This window comes from Saccostrea cucullata, unplaced genomic scaffold (assembly GCF_032062105.1).
Source record: "Saccostrea cucullata isolate Sc308-1 unplaced genomic scaffold, CSIRO_AGI_Scuc_v1 ctg11228, whole genome shotgun sequence".
In the NCBI taxonomy this organism is placed as follows: Eukaryota; Metazoa; Mollusca; class Bivalvia; order Ostreida; family Ostreidae; genus Saccostrea; species Saccostrea cuccullata.
This window is the reverse complement of record NW_026923098.1, coordinates 1-18237: the sequence shown is the minus strand read 5'-3', so window position 1 is coordinate 18237 and position 18237 is coordinate 1. Positions and strand designations below refer to the sequence as shown.

Here is an 18237-nt window from a genome sequence, read left to right as displayed (position 1 = left end):
AAAATGCTCATTAAATGCATTTGCAATATCTTGTAGATTATCAAGATCTAGACCGTTATATGTTATATTGGAAGGAGATGAGTTTTTGTCTGATTCTGAGGCTAACTGATTTAAGTGGCCCCACATTTCCTTTGAAGTAGAACTATTTTCAATTACTTCCTTATAATACGCAGATTTTGCATTATTTATTAAAGATGTGACTTTGTTCCTCCAAAGTCTAAAATTATCCATGTCTCCCTGTTTATGAAATTGATCTCGAAAATTCCTAGCATTATTTATTTCTGGAGTTAACCATTTAGTGCGGAATTCTGATTTCACACGCTTTGTTTTTACTTTTGCATGCTTATTGATTATAGCATTGAAAATATCATAAAAACCGTTTAAAATGTCATTGGGATCATGCAGTAGAATTAATTCATCAAAATTTGCATTGTTTAAATCATGCAAAAAGTTTGTTTCATTAAAATTTTTGAAGTCACGGTATTGTATTTCAATATGTTTGCCTTTTCTTTGCATGCTGTTAGATCTTCGTGTGGCACATATAGGATAATGATCAGACATCGCTACAGGGGGTACTGTTATTTCACATATGTTAGCAGGGTGCGTAGTGTAGAAATGGTCAATAAGAGTTTTAGAGCTATTAGTAATTCTTGTTGGGGTGTTAATTAATTGTGTTAAACCAAAGTCTACAATTGCAGATGACCAACTCCGCGGGGGTTCTTTAAGCATATCAATATTGAGATCACCTGCAATAATCACTTCCTGGTCGTCACAGCAGGTAGCGCACTGTAACTCTTGGACAAAATCATCTACCCAGCAGGAGGGGGCAGATGGTGGACGGTAAACTGAACAATAAAGTATAGGTTTAGAATTTTTAAGATTAATTTCAAGCCACATTGTCTCAATATTGCTTATTTCTAAATCCTTACGGCGTTTACATTTCAAATCATTTGAAATATAAGTAACAAGTCCACCACCAGCCTTTCCTACTCTGTCTTTTCTTTCCAAACAATATCCTTTTATATTTATACTACAATCATTAATATTTTCATCAAGAAATGTTTCACATAAGGAAAATATATCAGTGTAAAGCTGTTCTTGTAAATACAAAACCAATTCATCTAATTTTGGCATAATGTGACACACATTCAAATTAATAAAATGTAGGCCCTTTTTCATTAAACCAAGATTTGATTTACATATGTTTTGTTTTATTTCATTTGAGGTATCTGGTTTTGGAGAAGAATTTTTAGGATTTGTTTGTTTAAGATTCGAAAAAGTGTTTTCCTTATTAAAACAAGTATCTATCAGTTCTGATGTAAGATTTAAATCATTTGAGCAATTATTAATTAAAGAACAGGTGCAGATTAATTCGTTACAGTCAAAACAGAGATTATTCAAAGGATCAAAATAATTTTTGACATTGATAGTGGGACAGTTATTCGTATCACCGGCACAGCTTTCATTGCCGTGACCCTATCTGGTACAAAACTTTTGTTTGTGACCATGCTCACCACAATACCAACATACAACTTTGTTTCCATGTCGGCAGTTTCGCGAGGAATGGCCTTGCTCTCCACAGTAAAAGCATGTTTGCACAGATGAGGGCCTTCGTTGCTTAAGGATTTTCACATGGGTATTGTACAGCTTGAGAAGCAAGGAAGTACCGCGATCAGACAAATGAATGCCATCTCTCCAAAAGGAAGGGGAATTCCAGTGCTTGAATGATCCGCTGGTCTCGATAAGCGTAGCACCATACTCCTCACATATATACTTTATGCACTCATTAATTTCAGTAACATCCGCATTACACCTTGGCATCACTTCTGATATGAACACGGAAATGGTATGATTTCTCCTCTTTAGATCTCCGATGATTTCAATGAAATCATTCTGAATCGCATCGATGTATAAACAAGGGATTGTCTATCGTATCTAATTATGCGTCATTAATTACTTTCACATTCATCTTGTGCATAAAATCAAATTTATTTATCAATGTATAAATAATGTAATGATAAAAATGTCTAAAATTTCGGCTAAAAAACCCTCCTTCTCTTTTTTTTTTTGTTGAAAATCTTTTTTTTCATTCATACATATTTGCAGAATATGTCTTCAACATTTTAGCAGAGACTGATAGTTTCAGGAATACAGCTTATGAGAGAACATAACTGTTGATCGTTTAATTTCGCTAACTCATCAATATTTTACCATTTCTTGGCAATTTCAAGGGGGGGGGGCTAAAGGCTTCTTGACCACCTCTGACAAAACAACCTGACTGTGTTCTGCATGTGTCCAAGAGACCTCTCCTTTCGCAATTATTGAATGAAATGTTAATGCAAAGTTTTTTGCTTTATGTCTTTGAATGTCACGGTCGTTTAAACTCGGTTATATATTTTTTACTGCAGGGAAGATTTATTCATCAAATAAAAATTATACAGGTAAACAAAAAGCAACCTGTTATTTTCTGACACAATATGATACTACCAGTAACTAATTCCACGTTTATTTTTTTAACACATTTTTTCTTTATACATGAGTATTAGGAAAAGTTATTGCCATGAGTAATAAGTATCACAGATAAAATAAATAAAAGAAAACTGTGACATATTGTCTAGAACCAATCAGTGCGTTGTATAGCATATTATAATGAGGTTTTAAGACAGTGATATAAAAAAAGTACGTAAAATAGACAACAGAAGGTAAAATCTACCCTGTCTATCAAATAGTATAATAAAGAAAGGAAGTGGCTACAATTTTTATGAAATTTTAATGTTCGATGAGGAATTATATTCCCAAAAAGTAAGACAAGAGTTTCCAAGGCGCAACTGAACACTCCATTATTTCAGTTTGTTTATTAACATGTTCATAAACGTAAAAACTATAAGAAATGTGAGAACTTGACTATGTAATTCATAATTGAATATGACTGTACCTCGATCTATATTGAGAAATTCAATGCATAAGCTCATGAAAAGATGTATTCATTTGACTTTTATTTATAACCCCCCTCCCCCCCCCCCCCACACACACAAAAAAAAACAAGTAAATCCTGTTCTCATGACTCCTCGTTCTCAATTTTCACAGATATGCATAAAATAAAGGTAAAACAGCATATATTGTATCGATATTTGACTTTTATTTATAACCCCCCCCCCCCCCCCCCCACACACACACACAAAAAAACAAGAAAATCCTGTTCTCATGACTTCTCGTTCTCAATTTTCACAGATATGCATAAAATAAAGGTAAAACAGCATATATTGTATCGATTAAAATGCAACCAAAAAATTTACTATGTCTTTGAATAAAAATTGACATTAAAAAGAATACTCACCTTCAATTAGCTATTTTCAATCTGTTTTCCCCTGAGTATTTATTTAATCTTATTCTATTTTCTTCTTTATAATAACGTTGGTATTCTATTATGGCAGAGATATACAATTATGATTCTTATACTGTACTCTCTAACTCTTAGGAATAATTTATATTTCACGTGAAAGGGACGCCATACATTTTTCAGTAAAAATACATAACACGGCGTTAGTCGTTTAATTTCTCTGAAGTTTCACATTTTGTGAATAGTGCACAAATTAGAAAATTAAGTATATGGAATACTTTAATGGGAAATAAAGACAAAAGAAGTGTAGATATTTGATTTTAGAAATTATATTGAAAAATAATAACGCCATCGTGTCTTCTTTGTTACCCCAGCAGTGTTTGTCGTGTGATTTTAAACTTATTTGACAACCATATAAATTGGGTTTAATAAAAATAATTCCACAAGATACTGATGTACAAGTAACAGTAACTGGCATAATGCGCCGTTGCTTTATCCTTTAGTTTTTATAGAAAGTTGCACGGAATACCCGATTTCGCGGATTCAACGATACCCTAATATCAGGTATTATACGCGATTTCACGGATAATACCCGATTTCGAGTATTCTCTCCGACCTGTTATATGGCTATTGTTATAAATGTGCACAGAGGATCTTGCCACGAGCAACTGACAAATCGTTGAATGAATAGCAATGTTAACGCCAAATACATTCTACTTCGAACACATCAATCTATGATCATGTGAATGATGTGAAAAAAAATGTCTTATAAACAAAATACAAAAATTAGAAACTATGAAAGATTTGTTGTTTACTAGAAAAAAATATGTGTAATGAAGTTCTTGTCTTGTTTAGTACGGCGCCGCTGGAGGGCCAGGTAAAAAAATATTTTTATTTGTTCGGACAAATTGGAAATTCGTTCGGACGAATTAGTTATTCGTTCGGACAAATTAGATATTCGTTCGGACGAATTAGAAATTTGTTCGGACAAATAAGTTATTTGTTCGGACGAATTAGATATTCGTTCGGGCAAATTAGTTATTTGTTCGGACGGATTAGATATTTGTTCGGACATAAATTAGATGTTTGCACATATTATCTTGTAAAGAGAGATATACAATTTGTCTACTCAGGAGGATTCATCCCTTTTTAATAATGCTTTTTGGACCATGACATACACACGTAGCAACTAGACATGTGCTATTAAAGTCGGGTGTGTTGATTGTAAATATTTGGAAATAATGGTTCTATATCGGTATAAATTATAGGCCTAAAGTCTGCCATTCTGAAAGTATATTATTTGAGAGCCCACTATTAAATTCAGAGGGTCAGTTACTTCTTATCAAACTCTTCACTCCCATCCCTGATCTGGTTCTACCAGACCAATTTAACTTTTGCTGGTGGTGTTAAATTGGTAACACTGGGGTGCCAGTGGTCAGTTACCGCTTCTTTGAAAAGATGAGATCCACTCCTTAAGGGTTTTATTCCTACTGCAAACAATTGGTACGGGAAAAAATTGGCATTGGAAAAGTAAGCCCCCCCCCCCCCCCCCCCCCCCCCCCCCCCCCCCCCCCCCCCCCCCCCCCCCCCCCCCCCCCCCCCCCCCCCCCCCCCCCCCCCCCCCACGAAATAGGACTGTCACCTTTGGGCAACTTTTCCTGAGTTCCCCCCCTTTTTTTTGCTCGTCAATTTTTCAGGTAGCTATTTTTTTCTCAGGCTCCCCCCCCCCCACACTTTCAAAAACGATGCTTCGTGGCTGTATTGTATTAATTTATATTAAATAAACTTCGGACTCAAAATATCGAGCCTCTTATTCGAGGTCACAGTCGATGGGTCTAATTTTTTTAAAGGTGGGGCTTACTAGCTAGGACATTTGTATAGTTTTGCTTCTATACCGCTGTTCCAACATTTAAGTATTTTGTGATAAAGGAACAAAAAGAGGGAATCTCATAAGTCCATCTCCAATGGATTCTTTCTAAGATCGTTAAAAACTATTTTTAAGTATCTAGATCTATATAAATATTATTTTTTATTTAAATATCAGAAAAGCGCATGAATTAAAACATGCAGGTATAATATTGACCAAATTAAACACACGCCCTTTTCCGGGAAAAGGATAAAAAAATAGATGAATACATGTACGTTCCTAGAAAGTGCAGTAAAATTTAAAAACACAACATAGTTTAATGCAAGTTAAGCTTCTCAATGATTAAGACAATCGATCGTTTTTAAATAGAGGAGGGGGGGGGTGTTACTTGAAAATATTTTGACTTTCATTCATTCATGATTTATTTTCCCCATAAAAGAGGTTGGTTTCATAATTCCCCTTTCTATGTGAGTCATTGGCCTATCAAACCTTCGAATTGGTACTCAAATGTAAAAAAGTATAAAAGTATAAAGAAATGCTGAAATCGAAATTAAATAGTTTTTTCAACTACATGAACCTCTCCAATAAGGGGAGGGGGCTATAAGTATGCTCTAAAAATCATTGGACTAGGGAATATACCAGATTGACCGGTTCACATTTTAATTCACCGGCTCGCGAGTCATAGGAACAACCTGGGATCAATACGAACAGGTTCATTTTTGTGAAGTTTTCTTAATTCACAAACAGGAATATTTAATTAAAAACTCAATGAGGACCTTTATTCATTTTATACACTGCATATGTACCAGATTGATTGATTGAATGTTTTACGCCGAATCGGCAATATTTCAGCCACATCTCGGCGACACATGTATCAGAAATGTATTTCAAAAATCATTCACATGTCATGATTAATAAATGCGGGGTAGTGAATATGTACATAAAAATTAAAAGAAAGAGATCAACATTAAAACGACTTATCTTCAAAATATTTATTGATAATGTTGTTCATTAAAGTTATTTTGCAAAGAATCAAAATAAAATGAAACGTCTTGGTGCAAATCGCACATTAATCGCGGTGTCCTGACAGTTGTTCACAATTTCTCTAATTTGTCCGAACAAATAATTAATTCGTCCGAACGAATTTCTAAATTCGTCCGAACAAATAACTTATTTGTCCGAACAAATTTCTAATTCGTCCGAACGAATTTCTAATTTGTCCGAACGAATATCTAATTCGTCCGAACAAATAACTAATTCGTCTGAACGAATTTCTAATTCGTCCGTACAAATAACTAATTTGTCCGAACGAATTTCTAATTTGTCCGAACAAATATCTAATTTGTCCGAACAAATAACTTATTTGTCCTAACAAATTTCTAATTCGTCCGAACGAATATCTAATTCGTCCGAACAAATAACTAATTCGTCCGAACGAATTTCTAATTCGTCCGTACAAAGAACTTATTTGTCCGAACAAATTTCTAATTCGTCCGAACGAATTTCTAATTTGTCCGAACGAATATCTAATTCGTCCGAACAAATAACTAATTCGTCTGAACGAATTTCTAATTCGTCCGTACAAATAACTAATTTGTCCGAACGAATTTCTAATTTGTCCGAACAAGTATCTAATTTGTCCGAACAAATAACTTATTTGTCCTAACAAATTTCTAATTCGTCCGAACGAATATCTAATTCGTCCGAACAAATAACTAATTCGTCCGAACGAATTTCTAATTCGTCCGTACAAAGAACTAATTTGTCCGAACAAATAACTTATTTGTCCGAACAAATTTCTAATTCGTTCGAACGAATTTCTTATTTGTCCGAACGAATATCTAATTCGTCCGAACAAATAACTAATTCGTCCGAACGAATTTCCAATTTGTCCGAACAAATAAAAATATTTTTTTACCTGGCCCTCCAGCGGCGCCGTAGTTTAGAACACCAGCGCTTCAAGGGTAAGGAAAACGAGCAGCATCTCATAAGCATTTAAATGGACAAAATTTTGTTTACATACCTATACTTGTGATTATGTGTTTTGGCCAGGGAATCCACCTGACAATTGTATTCACCGAAAGTACAACAATTGAACAAAGGAATTAATACAGACGGAAATCACTTTGCAGTATGACTTTGCGGAACCTAGACTTCCACCGATTATTTAAAAATGAATTGTTTGTCATTGTGAGCATGAAAATAATACTGAATTTTAAAAAATGGTTTTCATTTACCACAAGATTTTCCTTGTTTTTTTTCAACCGTAAAATTCCTGTAGTATTCGTAGTAACCCAAAATGCAATTCTCATTCAGCTGATTGGTCAGTTAAAAACATGCTGGTGCCTCATTTGCTAATCTGACGCCAAAAAATATAGTTCCGGTTCTCATATGAAATATTTGTCCAAAAAGAAATTTTAATTCATGACTGCAGAAAATTGTAGTTTAGAAAATATTTATGTAAGTTTGAATGAATGTAAGAGATCGAATGAAGTGCATTTCTACAGATATTATAGGGTGGTAAAAAACTGAAACGCAACGTAACTTTTCTGTTTACCATTATCTCCACGTGCTAGTCACTTCCTAGCCACATTTCCGTGAATAATTTACCCTATCTCGCTGTAGTCTCGCTATCTCTCGTCAGAGCCACTACCAGAGCTACTCTGAACTCATCGAGTTTTATAATTTGAAGAACACCGAAAAATAAAAGGTACCAAACACATTAGAAGGGGTGTATATGAGTGAAATATTCTCGAGAGAGTCATTAATCATCAACCATGCAAACAAACAAAACTAAAAAAAAATCTGGATCTCAAAATTTAAATTGAAGAAAATTAGAATGAGTAATCTTCAAATAATAGTATAGATCGTTCTTGCAATTCGGGTACATTTATGTTGAAAAATACGTAATACTGTATATAGAGGAGATTCAATATTTTGTAGTTGAATATGGAATTTATTTCACGAGTGGGACAGGATTTTTGATATTTTCATGAGTGCGAAGCACGAGTGAAAATATCAAAAAATCCCGTCTCACGAGTGAAATAAATTCTATATTCAACTACAAAACATTGAATTTCCTGTTTATTACATTTTTCAAAAAAGATTCTTTGATTTTTCCTTTGCCTCTGTCTTTTTGTAATACAGTCATAGGCTCATGACGTCATAGTTGAGCGGTTGAGACGTCATAGCTAAGTGAGATGAAAACACTGTAAACATGGATTTAGCAACATATTTTTTGTTAATTTTGACAGTTCTATTCGATGTCAGAATAGTTTATTTATTTTCATCTATCTTATTTTAGGTCAAGGAAGATTTTTTTTTACAGCAATCTTCGTTATGGGAAGGGAAATCGAGAGTTTTCCCGCACTTCTGATATTCGTCACACTGTGACAGGATATCATTTTGATATCCTTTCACACTGTGACATGATATCAAATTATATTCAATGAATAAATTACGGTATTTCACGGGTAAAAATGTAATAAAATAATTTATGACACTAGTATTTTACTAGGCTGTCCAAAGATAATTCTACGTTTAACGTCACCCGCACATGTAGGTTTCGGAGATATTGGCACTTTAAAGAAAAACAAACAAATCGGTATCTTTTAAAGCTCTAGTTCCTGTTTGCTCTTACCTTTGTCAAATAAAAGCTACATTCCATAGAAATGGACAGTATTTACGATTTCTGTGAACATTGTGAAGTATATTTGAGCTAAGTCTTAACAATTAATCATTTAGAGGTACTGGTTTATTGAAAGTGATCATTTAAGTTTGTACATGATTACAAATATTTTGCAGTTTATTATTCATGTGGATGAGTAAAGAATCATTTGTTTGACAATTTTGTTAGTTTTTTCACCCGCCCTCGTAGGTTTTGAAGTTTATAGGTGGCGTTAAGCATAGAACTAATTCAGCCAACCCCAAGTGACACCTTTTACCAATTACAGTTTTTTCTCATTATTTTTAAGGAGGTACACGACCTTTCACTGAAAAAATTCCTGTCAGTGAATTTTTTTCGTATTTTTTATATTACTAATTTAATATGTACTTAACATTTTAAAACGGTCCTCTCATAGGATTTCTTGACTTATTTAAAAGATATCGCCCCACAAATACCGCCCTGTGTAGAGTTTGTATGGAGTTTAGATACTTTATGTTTACGGGCCCATAACGGAGTCCATAATGCGAATTTTTACGTACAAACGATAAATTTGATAGATAACACTATATAATTAAATATTTCAGAATATTCATAGTGTTTAAATTATCTGAAAGCAATTGTTTTAATTTTATATAGTATTTTGGTGGGATAATTTCTGCATTTTTCAAGGCAGCTTCAACAACAAAAACCTCATTTGGAAAAAATTCTGTCAATAGATATTTCTAAATTTCTAAAATAAACGTGTATTGTTTGAAAATTTTAATGTGATCTCAATTTGATCTTAGTCTAGCAAAATATAATTTTAGCTTACTCTTATGTTAGTTACGATCTCTTAGAATGATTATAGGTTTTATGTTTTTATGATTATTGTTTTTATGATTATTGTGTTGTATTTAACTACTTGTATATCTGAAATAGTGTCTGTTCAGCGCCTCAGAGTAAATTATTTTTAATAGGGCGCTATACAAATTTACTATTATTATTATTATTATAATTTACGATTGAATGTCAGTCCTTCATCGTAATTATTTACTGCATAAATATCACAGGATGAAACTTACCTCATCAATATCGCACAGGACATCGTTGAATTGGACGTACATGTAAGCATGATAAATACGGTTCACGTTCGTATTTTCCGAGTGCGGGAAATCAATTGTGACGTCACACGAAAACATAAACATTCAAAATTATCTAAATAGAGGGAATCTCTGCTATTAAACACGAAAAAATATTAATTCAAAAGAATCTGCTTCAGAAATTTATCACGATACATTGACTGTGACCTGTTAATTATGAAATAAAACTGATCATGACGGGTGTGTGTACTTGATCTCGCTGCACTGAGAATTCAAACACTACGTCTATGACGTCACTGACGTCAGACTGCAGGGTAATGAGACACAAATGTGTGGATTGGGCAACTTCACAATATTTAAATGATGGCAAGATCTTTAAAAATCTTATTAATAATAATTTCTAAAATTAAATGTTTAAAAAACAATTTTAGAATTTAGAATAAGATTACACAAGAACTGTTGATTTTAAGAACGTTTAACATGTATATCATCACCGATTATGACGTAATATGTCTTTTTAGTCATGTGACATGTGTCCTGTCTCCCCTTAATGGCAGTGGCTTGAGCTATCATTAAATGAATTTCAATTCTTTTATATATGGCGTTTTCTATGACTCAGGCATTTAAAAATGATTCACAAATAAAATTTAAAATATAATAAAAAAAAACAAATAAGATTTTGAATCCATTCTCTGTGTTACTTCTTCCTTTTTAAGTCATAAAATATTCCATACGCACTTACCCGACCTACCAGAAAATAGTTACTATAAATAATAACTATAACACCCCGCTGAAATATTAAGTTTGCCATTTCTGCACTTCACAGACCAGATTTTGATGATTAAGCACTTTTTACAATGGATTCTCTTTTTAGGCTGTAGTTACATAAACATTTTAAGGCTGTTTATAAACTGAACAATATTTCTTATATAAATTTGATTGAATGATAATGAAATTCTGTCTGGGACAAGTTTAATCCATGTTTTAGAAATCTGAATGTTTTAATACGAACATGGACATAAATTTTAGTTTGATAACGAAATATGAATATAAGCATTTATTAACTAAATCAAATCTCAGTTTGAAGAAGATATGATCTTTTGCCTTTACGGTACAAAATTTATGAGGCGATATGGAAACATTAACATGTATTTTGATGAATACTACGTTTTTATCGAAATAAAAATTTCCTTCATAAAGACGCCACTTTAATTGTTCACTTTTATTACTCTCAAAGGGTTTTTTTTAGTCCATCCAGAGTGAATTATCTTGATTTTTAATTCTTAAACTAGCTACATAAAGAACACCAAGATGAAGTACATGGAAAAATCGAGGTTATAATCAAAGTGTGATTTTTTTTTTAAATTGTTCTACTTAATATCTTCTTACAGGACAAAAATCATTATTGTCAAATTTGGTGTAACCAGCAAGCTCACTTTTTTTCCCAAAAATGACTGATTCGGTGCAAAAATTGACATATGATCTTAAGCCAATTACAATGAAATACACGGAAGTAAAAAAAAACAGTTTTCAAGCATGAAAGTCCCTTTAACAATACAAATTTCATTGGTGCAGGGCAAACACGGACCTCCAAAACATCAGAGGTGGGATCAGGTACCATGTATGAGTATGCATCTCTTGCCGACCAGTCACACCCGTCGTGTGCTTCTTGTCATAATCGGGAAATAAGGAGAAAATATGTCGACAATTCAGTGTGTAAATAATGACCTAACATTTAGTATGAAAAACGTCATTGAGCATTTGACTTAATGATAAATTGTTTTACCTGATGACATTTGACAACAAGAAGTTTGGTAGTAGAAATTTCCAAATTCCTTCCAAGATACTAGTCACGTTTAACTTTGAAATAATGATAATAGTCATTTTTTTTTTAAATATTAGATGTGACTTTGCAGGTTTAACGGACATACGTAGAATTAGAATGGTTTTTAGCAATACTAATTTTCAGGCGGCCAATCTAAATATTTCAGAGTTTAAGAGTTTCATTTTTTAAAGTTGCCAGCTGTCAAGAAGTCTGTTGTTAGAAAAAAAATTCATTTGGAAAAAAAAATGGGAGTTCGAAAAATTGGCGAATTTATTTTTTTCTGAAAAAACTTTTAATATCTTTTAAAATTAATTGAATGAATAATTTTTGAGTACACATTTCATTTATATCACGTTATGGAATGTTCTCGCAAATATGTCTCTTATAAAGCAGATTACACATTGGAAAAGAGTGATGATATACACCTGGGAAGAGTAATGATATAGAACTTGGAAAAGGGTAATGATATAGACTAAGGTTACATTTTACTTGAACTGCAATTAATAATAATGAAGATTGCAGGGCTTTCATTAAACTTCAGAAATCCAGTAGAGATATGTGTTAAATTACTGTACAATAACGTGGTAAATTGTGTTTCGGATATGTTTTGTTTTATTTTCAAATTAAGACAAAAGACTAGCATTTCCTCAATTTGTAATGTGATGTGAGAATGGTTAACATTATATAAATGGTGCCTGTTTTGGAGGGTAACATTTGAAATTGACACCCCAAGGAAAACTATTGTCAACCGACGCGTCAACGTCGATCGTCTTTACGTTCATGTATAGAAAGCTTTCACACTCACCGGTTCACTAATCTCCTTATTGTTTGTTTGATACTCGAATTAGAGTCATTTATCATGTAAAGTTTCGTTATTTCTGGCTCGCAAGCATGTTTCCTACACTCGCAAGCATGTATCGTCTGTCGTTTGTTGTTTTCAAGTAAGCTATATCGGACGCAAGCTTTTATTGACGTCAAGTTAATTCCGGTTCTTTCAAACGCGCAACTGACGTTTTGAGAATTCTACAGTGAACCGTACGCGCATAATTTCCACGCATGTGGCATTACCGTTGTGTTACCCGTTGTCACGTGTGTTGCTAAGGCTCAGGGTAATCGAACGGATTGTTAACTGCGTCTAAACCAATCAAATTTTAGTATTTAACATGAAAGTATAATAATCTAAATTGCAAAATGCATACCATGATCGTGCAAACGAAGAAGTCTGTAGATAATGCACTTTGTAAATTATGGTAGAATAATTCAAGAATAATAAATATAATTTAATAATTATATAATAATTATAAGGATAGAAAAATAACAGTCAACATTCGTCTTAATGATAAATTGAATTTGCTGACAAGGTAACTGTATCATACTTAGAACGTGTAAAAAAAAAATGAATAAAGATGATGTTGATATCCTAATTTCATCATCACCTTGTTAGTAACAATCTTGCCTTGTTTTAGACATTGTTCGTACATGTACGTAGAGCATGCGTTTGCGTATAACATCAACTAGGAGAGCTAACTCGAATTATTGATTATTGTTTAACGTATTATTTGAGATTTTTTTCTCATACAGTATAGAGAAGTCTCTATGTATCAGTGAAGGAAATCAATATTTTAGGCCTTTACTTTACACTCAGAGCCATTGAGCAGCAAGGGGGTGCCTATCGTGCCAACGTGGGTGACACGGGGTTTCGTATTTTAAGGTCTCCTCCGAAGAACAAGTGATTTTCACTTTATATGTAGTGCCAAGCGCTTGCCAAAGGGACAGTTATTATTAATTTTTATCGACTTAAGTCAGTCTCGGTCATGATTCGAACACTCGACCTTTTGATCACGGACTGAGCGCTCTAGCCAACTGGCTACAATGACGGTTACATTAACTTTATGCACCCGTTAATGATATATTGCTACAAAAGTAAGGAAAGTTGATGGAAAGTAAATTAGAGTCATCATAATTTACAAAAAGTTATCTCAGGTTTCAATTAATGTCTTTTTAGTAAAATATACAAATGTGAAAAATATGTGCACTTGAAATTATGGTTCTTGAAAGTTATTATTAATGAGTAATACATTTTGATGATCACTTTAATTTTATTTTCTAATTTTTTTTCCCGCAATTAACACATAAATTTATGAAGAAGTATCTATACCATTAATCAATCACAAGAAGATGCCTTTCATTTTCAAGCAATCATCAGCATGTTTTAATATATTTGAACCTTTTAATTGTTATACATCATAACCATTGTAAATAAAGCATTTAAGATATTATTTAGGATGTCCTCCACACATATGTATCACTTAGATGGCTCTTTTGAAAAACTGATGTTCTCTTCCATCGCCTGAAAATAATGATTAATTGGTTAGAAAAACAGTACATCAGTAGTTGAGGTATACAGAGAAAATCTTAGTACTAGCAAAATACTTCTTCAAAAAAAAAAAAAAAAACAAATAATTACTTGAATAATTTATTTTTAATTCTTCAAAACACTTATGAAAAATTAAAATGCAGCAAGAAAATAATGATATGAAAACTATTTGGATGATGGAGCAAGTCGCTTTCTTTCAGTGTACAAGTAATAAATCTCTCTTTGTCGGTTTACCTACCAGAGCGTGGATCATTCGAAAGCTCTATATGTATTGGTTATCTAAGTAGGTCAAACGTCACCCTTTTCGTTCTGTACTATAAATAATCACCAAGATCACCCACCACCCCAGTGATCTAAAAATGTTGTTGGCAAACTTTTCCAAGAAAAACTATCATAGTGTGGAAAATAATTTAATTTTTTTAATGCCAGCTTTTGTACTTATCCTCGATATAATGCATTCAATTTTCTAAGTACTACATAAATATGCATACATAAAATTTTGTACATATATTTGCATTTATCGTCAAAATGACTTTCCTCGTAAAGTTTATAAATACATGTACGCGGTTTATAGGTAATATTATTTTTAAAAATATATTAAAAAATAAATTAATTTCAACTAAAAAATGAAGAAAAAGATTAACTGTCATTTTGATTATAAGTCTACTGAAACCTCGAATACGATAGAATCGTTGTTGTCTTTGTTTATAGTCTTTATAATTAACCATTCAACTATACATGTAGAATTTAGGTGAATACCCACGTCTGCCTTGTGTTATCCATTTAATTACAATTTACATTTCTTCAAGGCTTGAGAACGATTGATTAGCAACTTAAAAAATAGAAATTGCAGCTAACAAGATCTATTCAAGTTAATTCTTTGGTCATTTTTTATCATAAAAAAAACAAAAATATTTAACATATTGAAATTTTTAAAAAGGAACATCAGATACATGTAACTCTTAATGTTATATATAAAATTATTAGCATTAAGGAAGCTCTAAACACTGACAGAAACTGTTTTTTGGACTAAGAAAAAGATATATACTGAAAGGAAAAAGAAACGCAGGGAAGCATAATGTTCGAAAAAATGTTGATCACTTGACCGAAAAGTACTAAAATTGGTCGGAAGAGAAATTTAGTAACTGTGCACCAAAATCAGTATTCAGAATTACTCAACCGTAAAATTTATGACGTCACGTAGGGATAACGCTAAAAAGTCCAATTTGATAAAGGCGAGTTTGTCAACAAATCTTGTTGCATTATTTGATGCATATGAGGTACATGTATGCACATCGTTTTTCAATATTAAGAGACATTGTGAATTTCTTGCAATCTTGGCACAGTTTACGGAAGTTCAATGGGGTCTTGTTTTCGAATTGCCTAATTAATGAAAAGGGCAACAACGGTTTACTAAGCAGTTTTTTGTAAATTTTCCCCATAAAACTTGTCACCCTTTGTCAGAGAGGGTCTGGAATTGTTTTCACTCAACCGTGACGATGACGTTAATACGAAACAGAGTCATGTTACGAGCGGGTTATTCGTCCTGCCATCTTTTAAATCGCCACCTTACTACCACAAAAGCAGCCATTTATACAGTAGACGATTATAATCATTACATTCATACGAAATTTGAAAAACAATTCCGCAATTTGGTTTTTAGCCGGGCTTATTGCTAAAAGAGCAATTGCCGGCTTATGTGATCCTGTTCAAGGCAGGATGTTGACCCCATAGTCGCCATTTTAAAGTTACGTGCAAAAATATAGTTCTTTCTCTCAACCGCTTTTGAGAAAATACAAACGCTAAATAAAGGAACAAAAATAAAACGAAGTTTTATCTATATAAAATAAACATTAGTAGTAATGACTCTGAAAACTTCATAAGTCAAAGAACATAGTTCATTAGCGTAAGGATTTTTGATAATCAGTGTTACCGTAGTTCTCTACACATACGAGGTAGAGCAGGAGAGGGAACCAGACTGGCCTGTTTGTTTACATTCAGCTGCGCGGTACCAGATTAATTCTGATTCTGACAAAATTGGACCGTGGTATTAGGATTGAAAAATTCACTGTCAGTGTCTTATCATTTATATTGATAGTTTTAAAATAATTTTTTCATCAGAATATAAACGTGATTCATGTAAGAAATCCATTCTACTCTGTAAATGAGCCCGGCTCCCTGTACTTCTGAGTACTTTGATTAATCCAGTCAACTTACTGTTGTATTCCTCTCACTGACGCATGCGCGCGCCGTTTGACTAATTTTTTTGCGTGGTTTCCCATGCTAAATATAGCCAGTGTTTGAAAGATAAACACTCTGATGAAATTCCACGCATAGGAGAAAAAAGGCTCTGACAGATGCACGGGAGAGACATTGAAAATAATGAGAGTTTTCGATTTTCATTTTTGAGCCTCAATATCTCATGAATTATTAGACAAAATCAAATGGGAATTTGGTTATATCTTTTTGAAAGATGATTTTAAAAGTTAGATAGGAAAACTAAAACATATTTTAAGAAAAACAAATTTAATTAACCTCAAAAGTTTATCCTGCGATTTTTTTTTTCTTTCAGTATATTGAGACTTTTTCATTTATTTAGAACATAGGGTACGTGCAACATTTTGCGCAGGAAAAATGTCTAAAGACAATGGACTAATTGTGAGCAGAAATCACTGTTATTTTCTTACATTGGGAAAATTAATGAAAATAATTGATTAAATTTCTTACTCTTGGTCTTATATAATGCTTGAAATATTTTGATTTATTACAAATCATGTGATTAACTGTAAAGAACAATTTCTTTAATCTTACATCTAAGGGCAGATCACTCTAAATGCTGAAACTACCCTATAAATAGAGCTTTTTAATGTGCAGTGTTTAGAGCGTCCTTAAAACATACTTGAAATAATTTTTCTTGCACATTGATTTTCTATTAAAAATATTTTTTTTAATTCAGCATCACAAAGATAAACACAGATACGCATGAAGAGAGAGAGAGAGAGAAACACTTGCTTGAATTCGTTGATTCATATCTTCATACATCAAATCCATGTCTGAGTAATATTTCTCCAATGTCAAAATCCTGACATTTCGCTCGTTCATCTCTTTGATACAGTGAATCCACAAATCAAGTATAAAATCGTTTCTTCTTTTAACCTCTCTAAAAAGTCACATTCAGAAAAAAGTCAGATTTTTTTTCTACATAAAGTCGCTTATATTTTCTATAACAATGCAAAACATTCCTTTTTTTTATTTTTAAATTTAGAATTAGATAATAATTTTTTCACTAGAATAAAATGCGACATTTACGAAAATTGATCATAATGTAAGTCCATTTAAAGTGCACAATAGTGAAAATAGTCATAGTCGAACTTCTAAATACATGTTCAGTGGATCCAGTGCCATAGAGGTATAAACATCCCTACCGACAAATTACATCCGATTGTTTTCCCTAGTCATGATAGGGTCTTAGCAATTCAGTATTAAGTCATAAAATAAAAATATTTATTTTAATACACGTATTTAACAATGTTTTGTTAAAATTGGAATAATATATTTTCTTAGATATTTTTTTTTTTTAAATATATTCCATACAGCACCGTCTAAGTATTCTTTAGCTAAAGTCGTTGAAAATTTAATTCATTAAATCCTTAACAGTTTAAGGTTGACAGAATTTTCGTATTTATCACATCTCGTAATATATTACCTTTGATAGTAATTAAATAATAATTATACGTGTTGCCTAATTGTGCACTAATTTTACTTACAGGCTTTCCAAACTTGTTGGACGGCTTTGAGTCTTTTCCTTTGATTGATTGGAATAATCAGTCGTAGGGTTATCTATTATAAAAAACAAAAAACAAATTTTAGTTAACACATTTATTTAATTTAACTTATATGAGCACAAAAGTAGTTAAGACTTACAGTCATATGCACTTGCAGGAGTTGTGTCTTTTTGTAATCCATTTCTCTCTTTCTCTCCTCCGTGACCAACATTCGAACGATTAAAATTCATCTTCTCCATGTAAAAAGCAAACTTTTGAGTTCATAAAAAGTTAATAAAAATTGTATGAGAATGAACC

At 32.5% G+C, this 18237-nt stretch overlaps 1 protein-coding gene and 1 long non-coding RNA gene across 2 annotated transcripts; both read right to left on the bottom strand.

Moving 5' to 3' along the window:
- Positions 1 to 13917: 13917 nt before the first annotated feature.
- On the bottom strand, positions 13918 to 14446 carry LOC134263159 (uncharacterized). Its single transcript, XR_009991195.1, has 2 exons — positions 14394 to 14446; positions 13918 to 14128 (listed from the first exon to the last, which is right to left on the bottom strand). It is a non-coding gene; the product is annotated as an uncharacterized LOC134263159 (long non-coding RNA).
- A 2480-nt stretch (positions 14447 to 16926) lies between these two features.
- On the bottom strand, positions 16927 to 18214 carry LOC134263158 (uncharacterized). Its single transcript, XM_062745469.1, has 4 exons — positions 18080 to 18214; positions 17923 to 17995; positions 17168 to 17315; positions 16927 to 16938 (listed from the first exon to the last, which is right to left on the bottom strand). Exons 1-4 carry the CDS (start codon positions 18177 to 18179, stop codon positions 16927 to 16929), a joined length of 333 nt encoding a protein of 110 aa, XP_062601453.1. The 5' UTR covers positions 18180 to 18214.
- Between the last annotated feature and the right edge of the window lie 23 nt (positions 18215 to 18237).

Bases quoted from the DNA above. Each gene is read 5' to 3' on its own strand.
- LOC134263158 (XM_062745469.1), bottom strand. From the start codon at position 18,179: ATGGAGAAGATGAATTTTAATCGTTCGAATGTTGGTCACGGAGGAGAG. The intron at 17,996-18,079 runs GTAAGTCTTAAC...TTTTTATAATAG, and splicing joins TCCTGCAAGTGCATATGACT to ATAACCCTACGACTGATTAT. The intron at 17,316-17,922 runs GTAAGTAAAATT...GTGACTTTTTAG, and splicing joins CCAACAAGTTTGGAAAGCCT to AGAGGTTAAAAGAAGAAACG.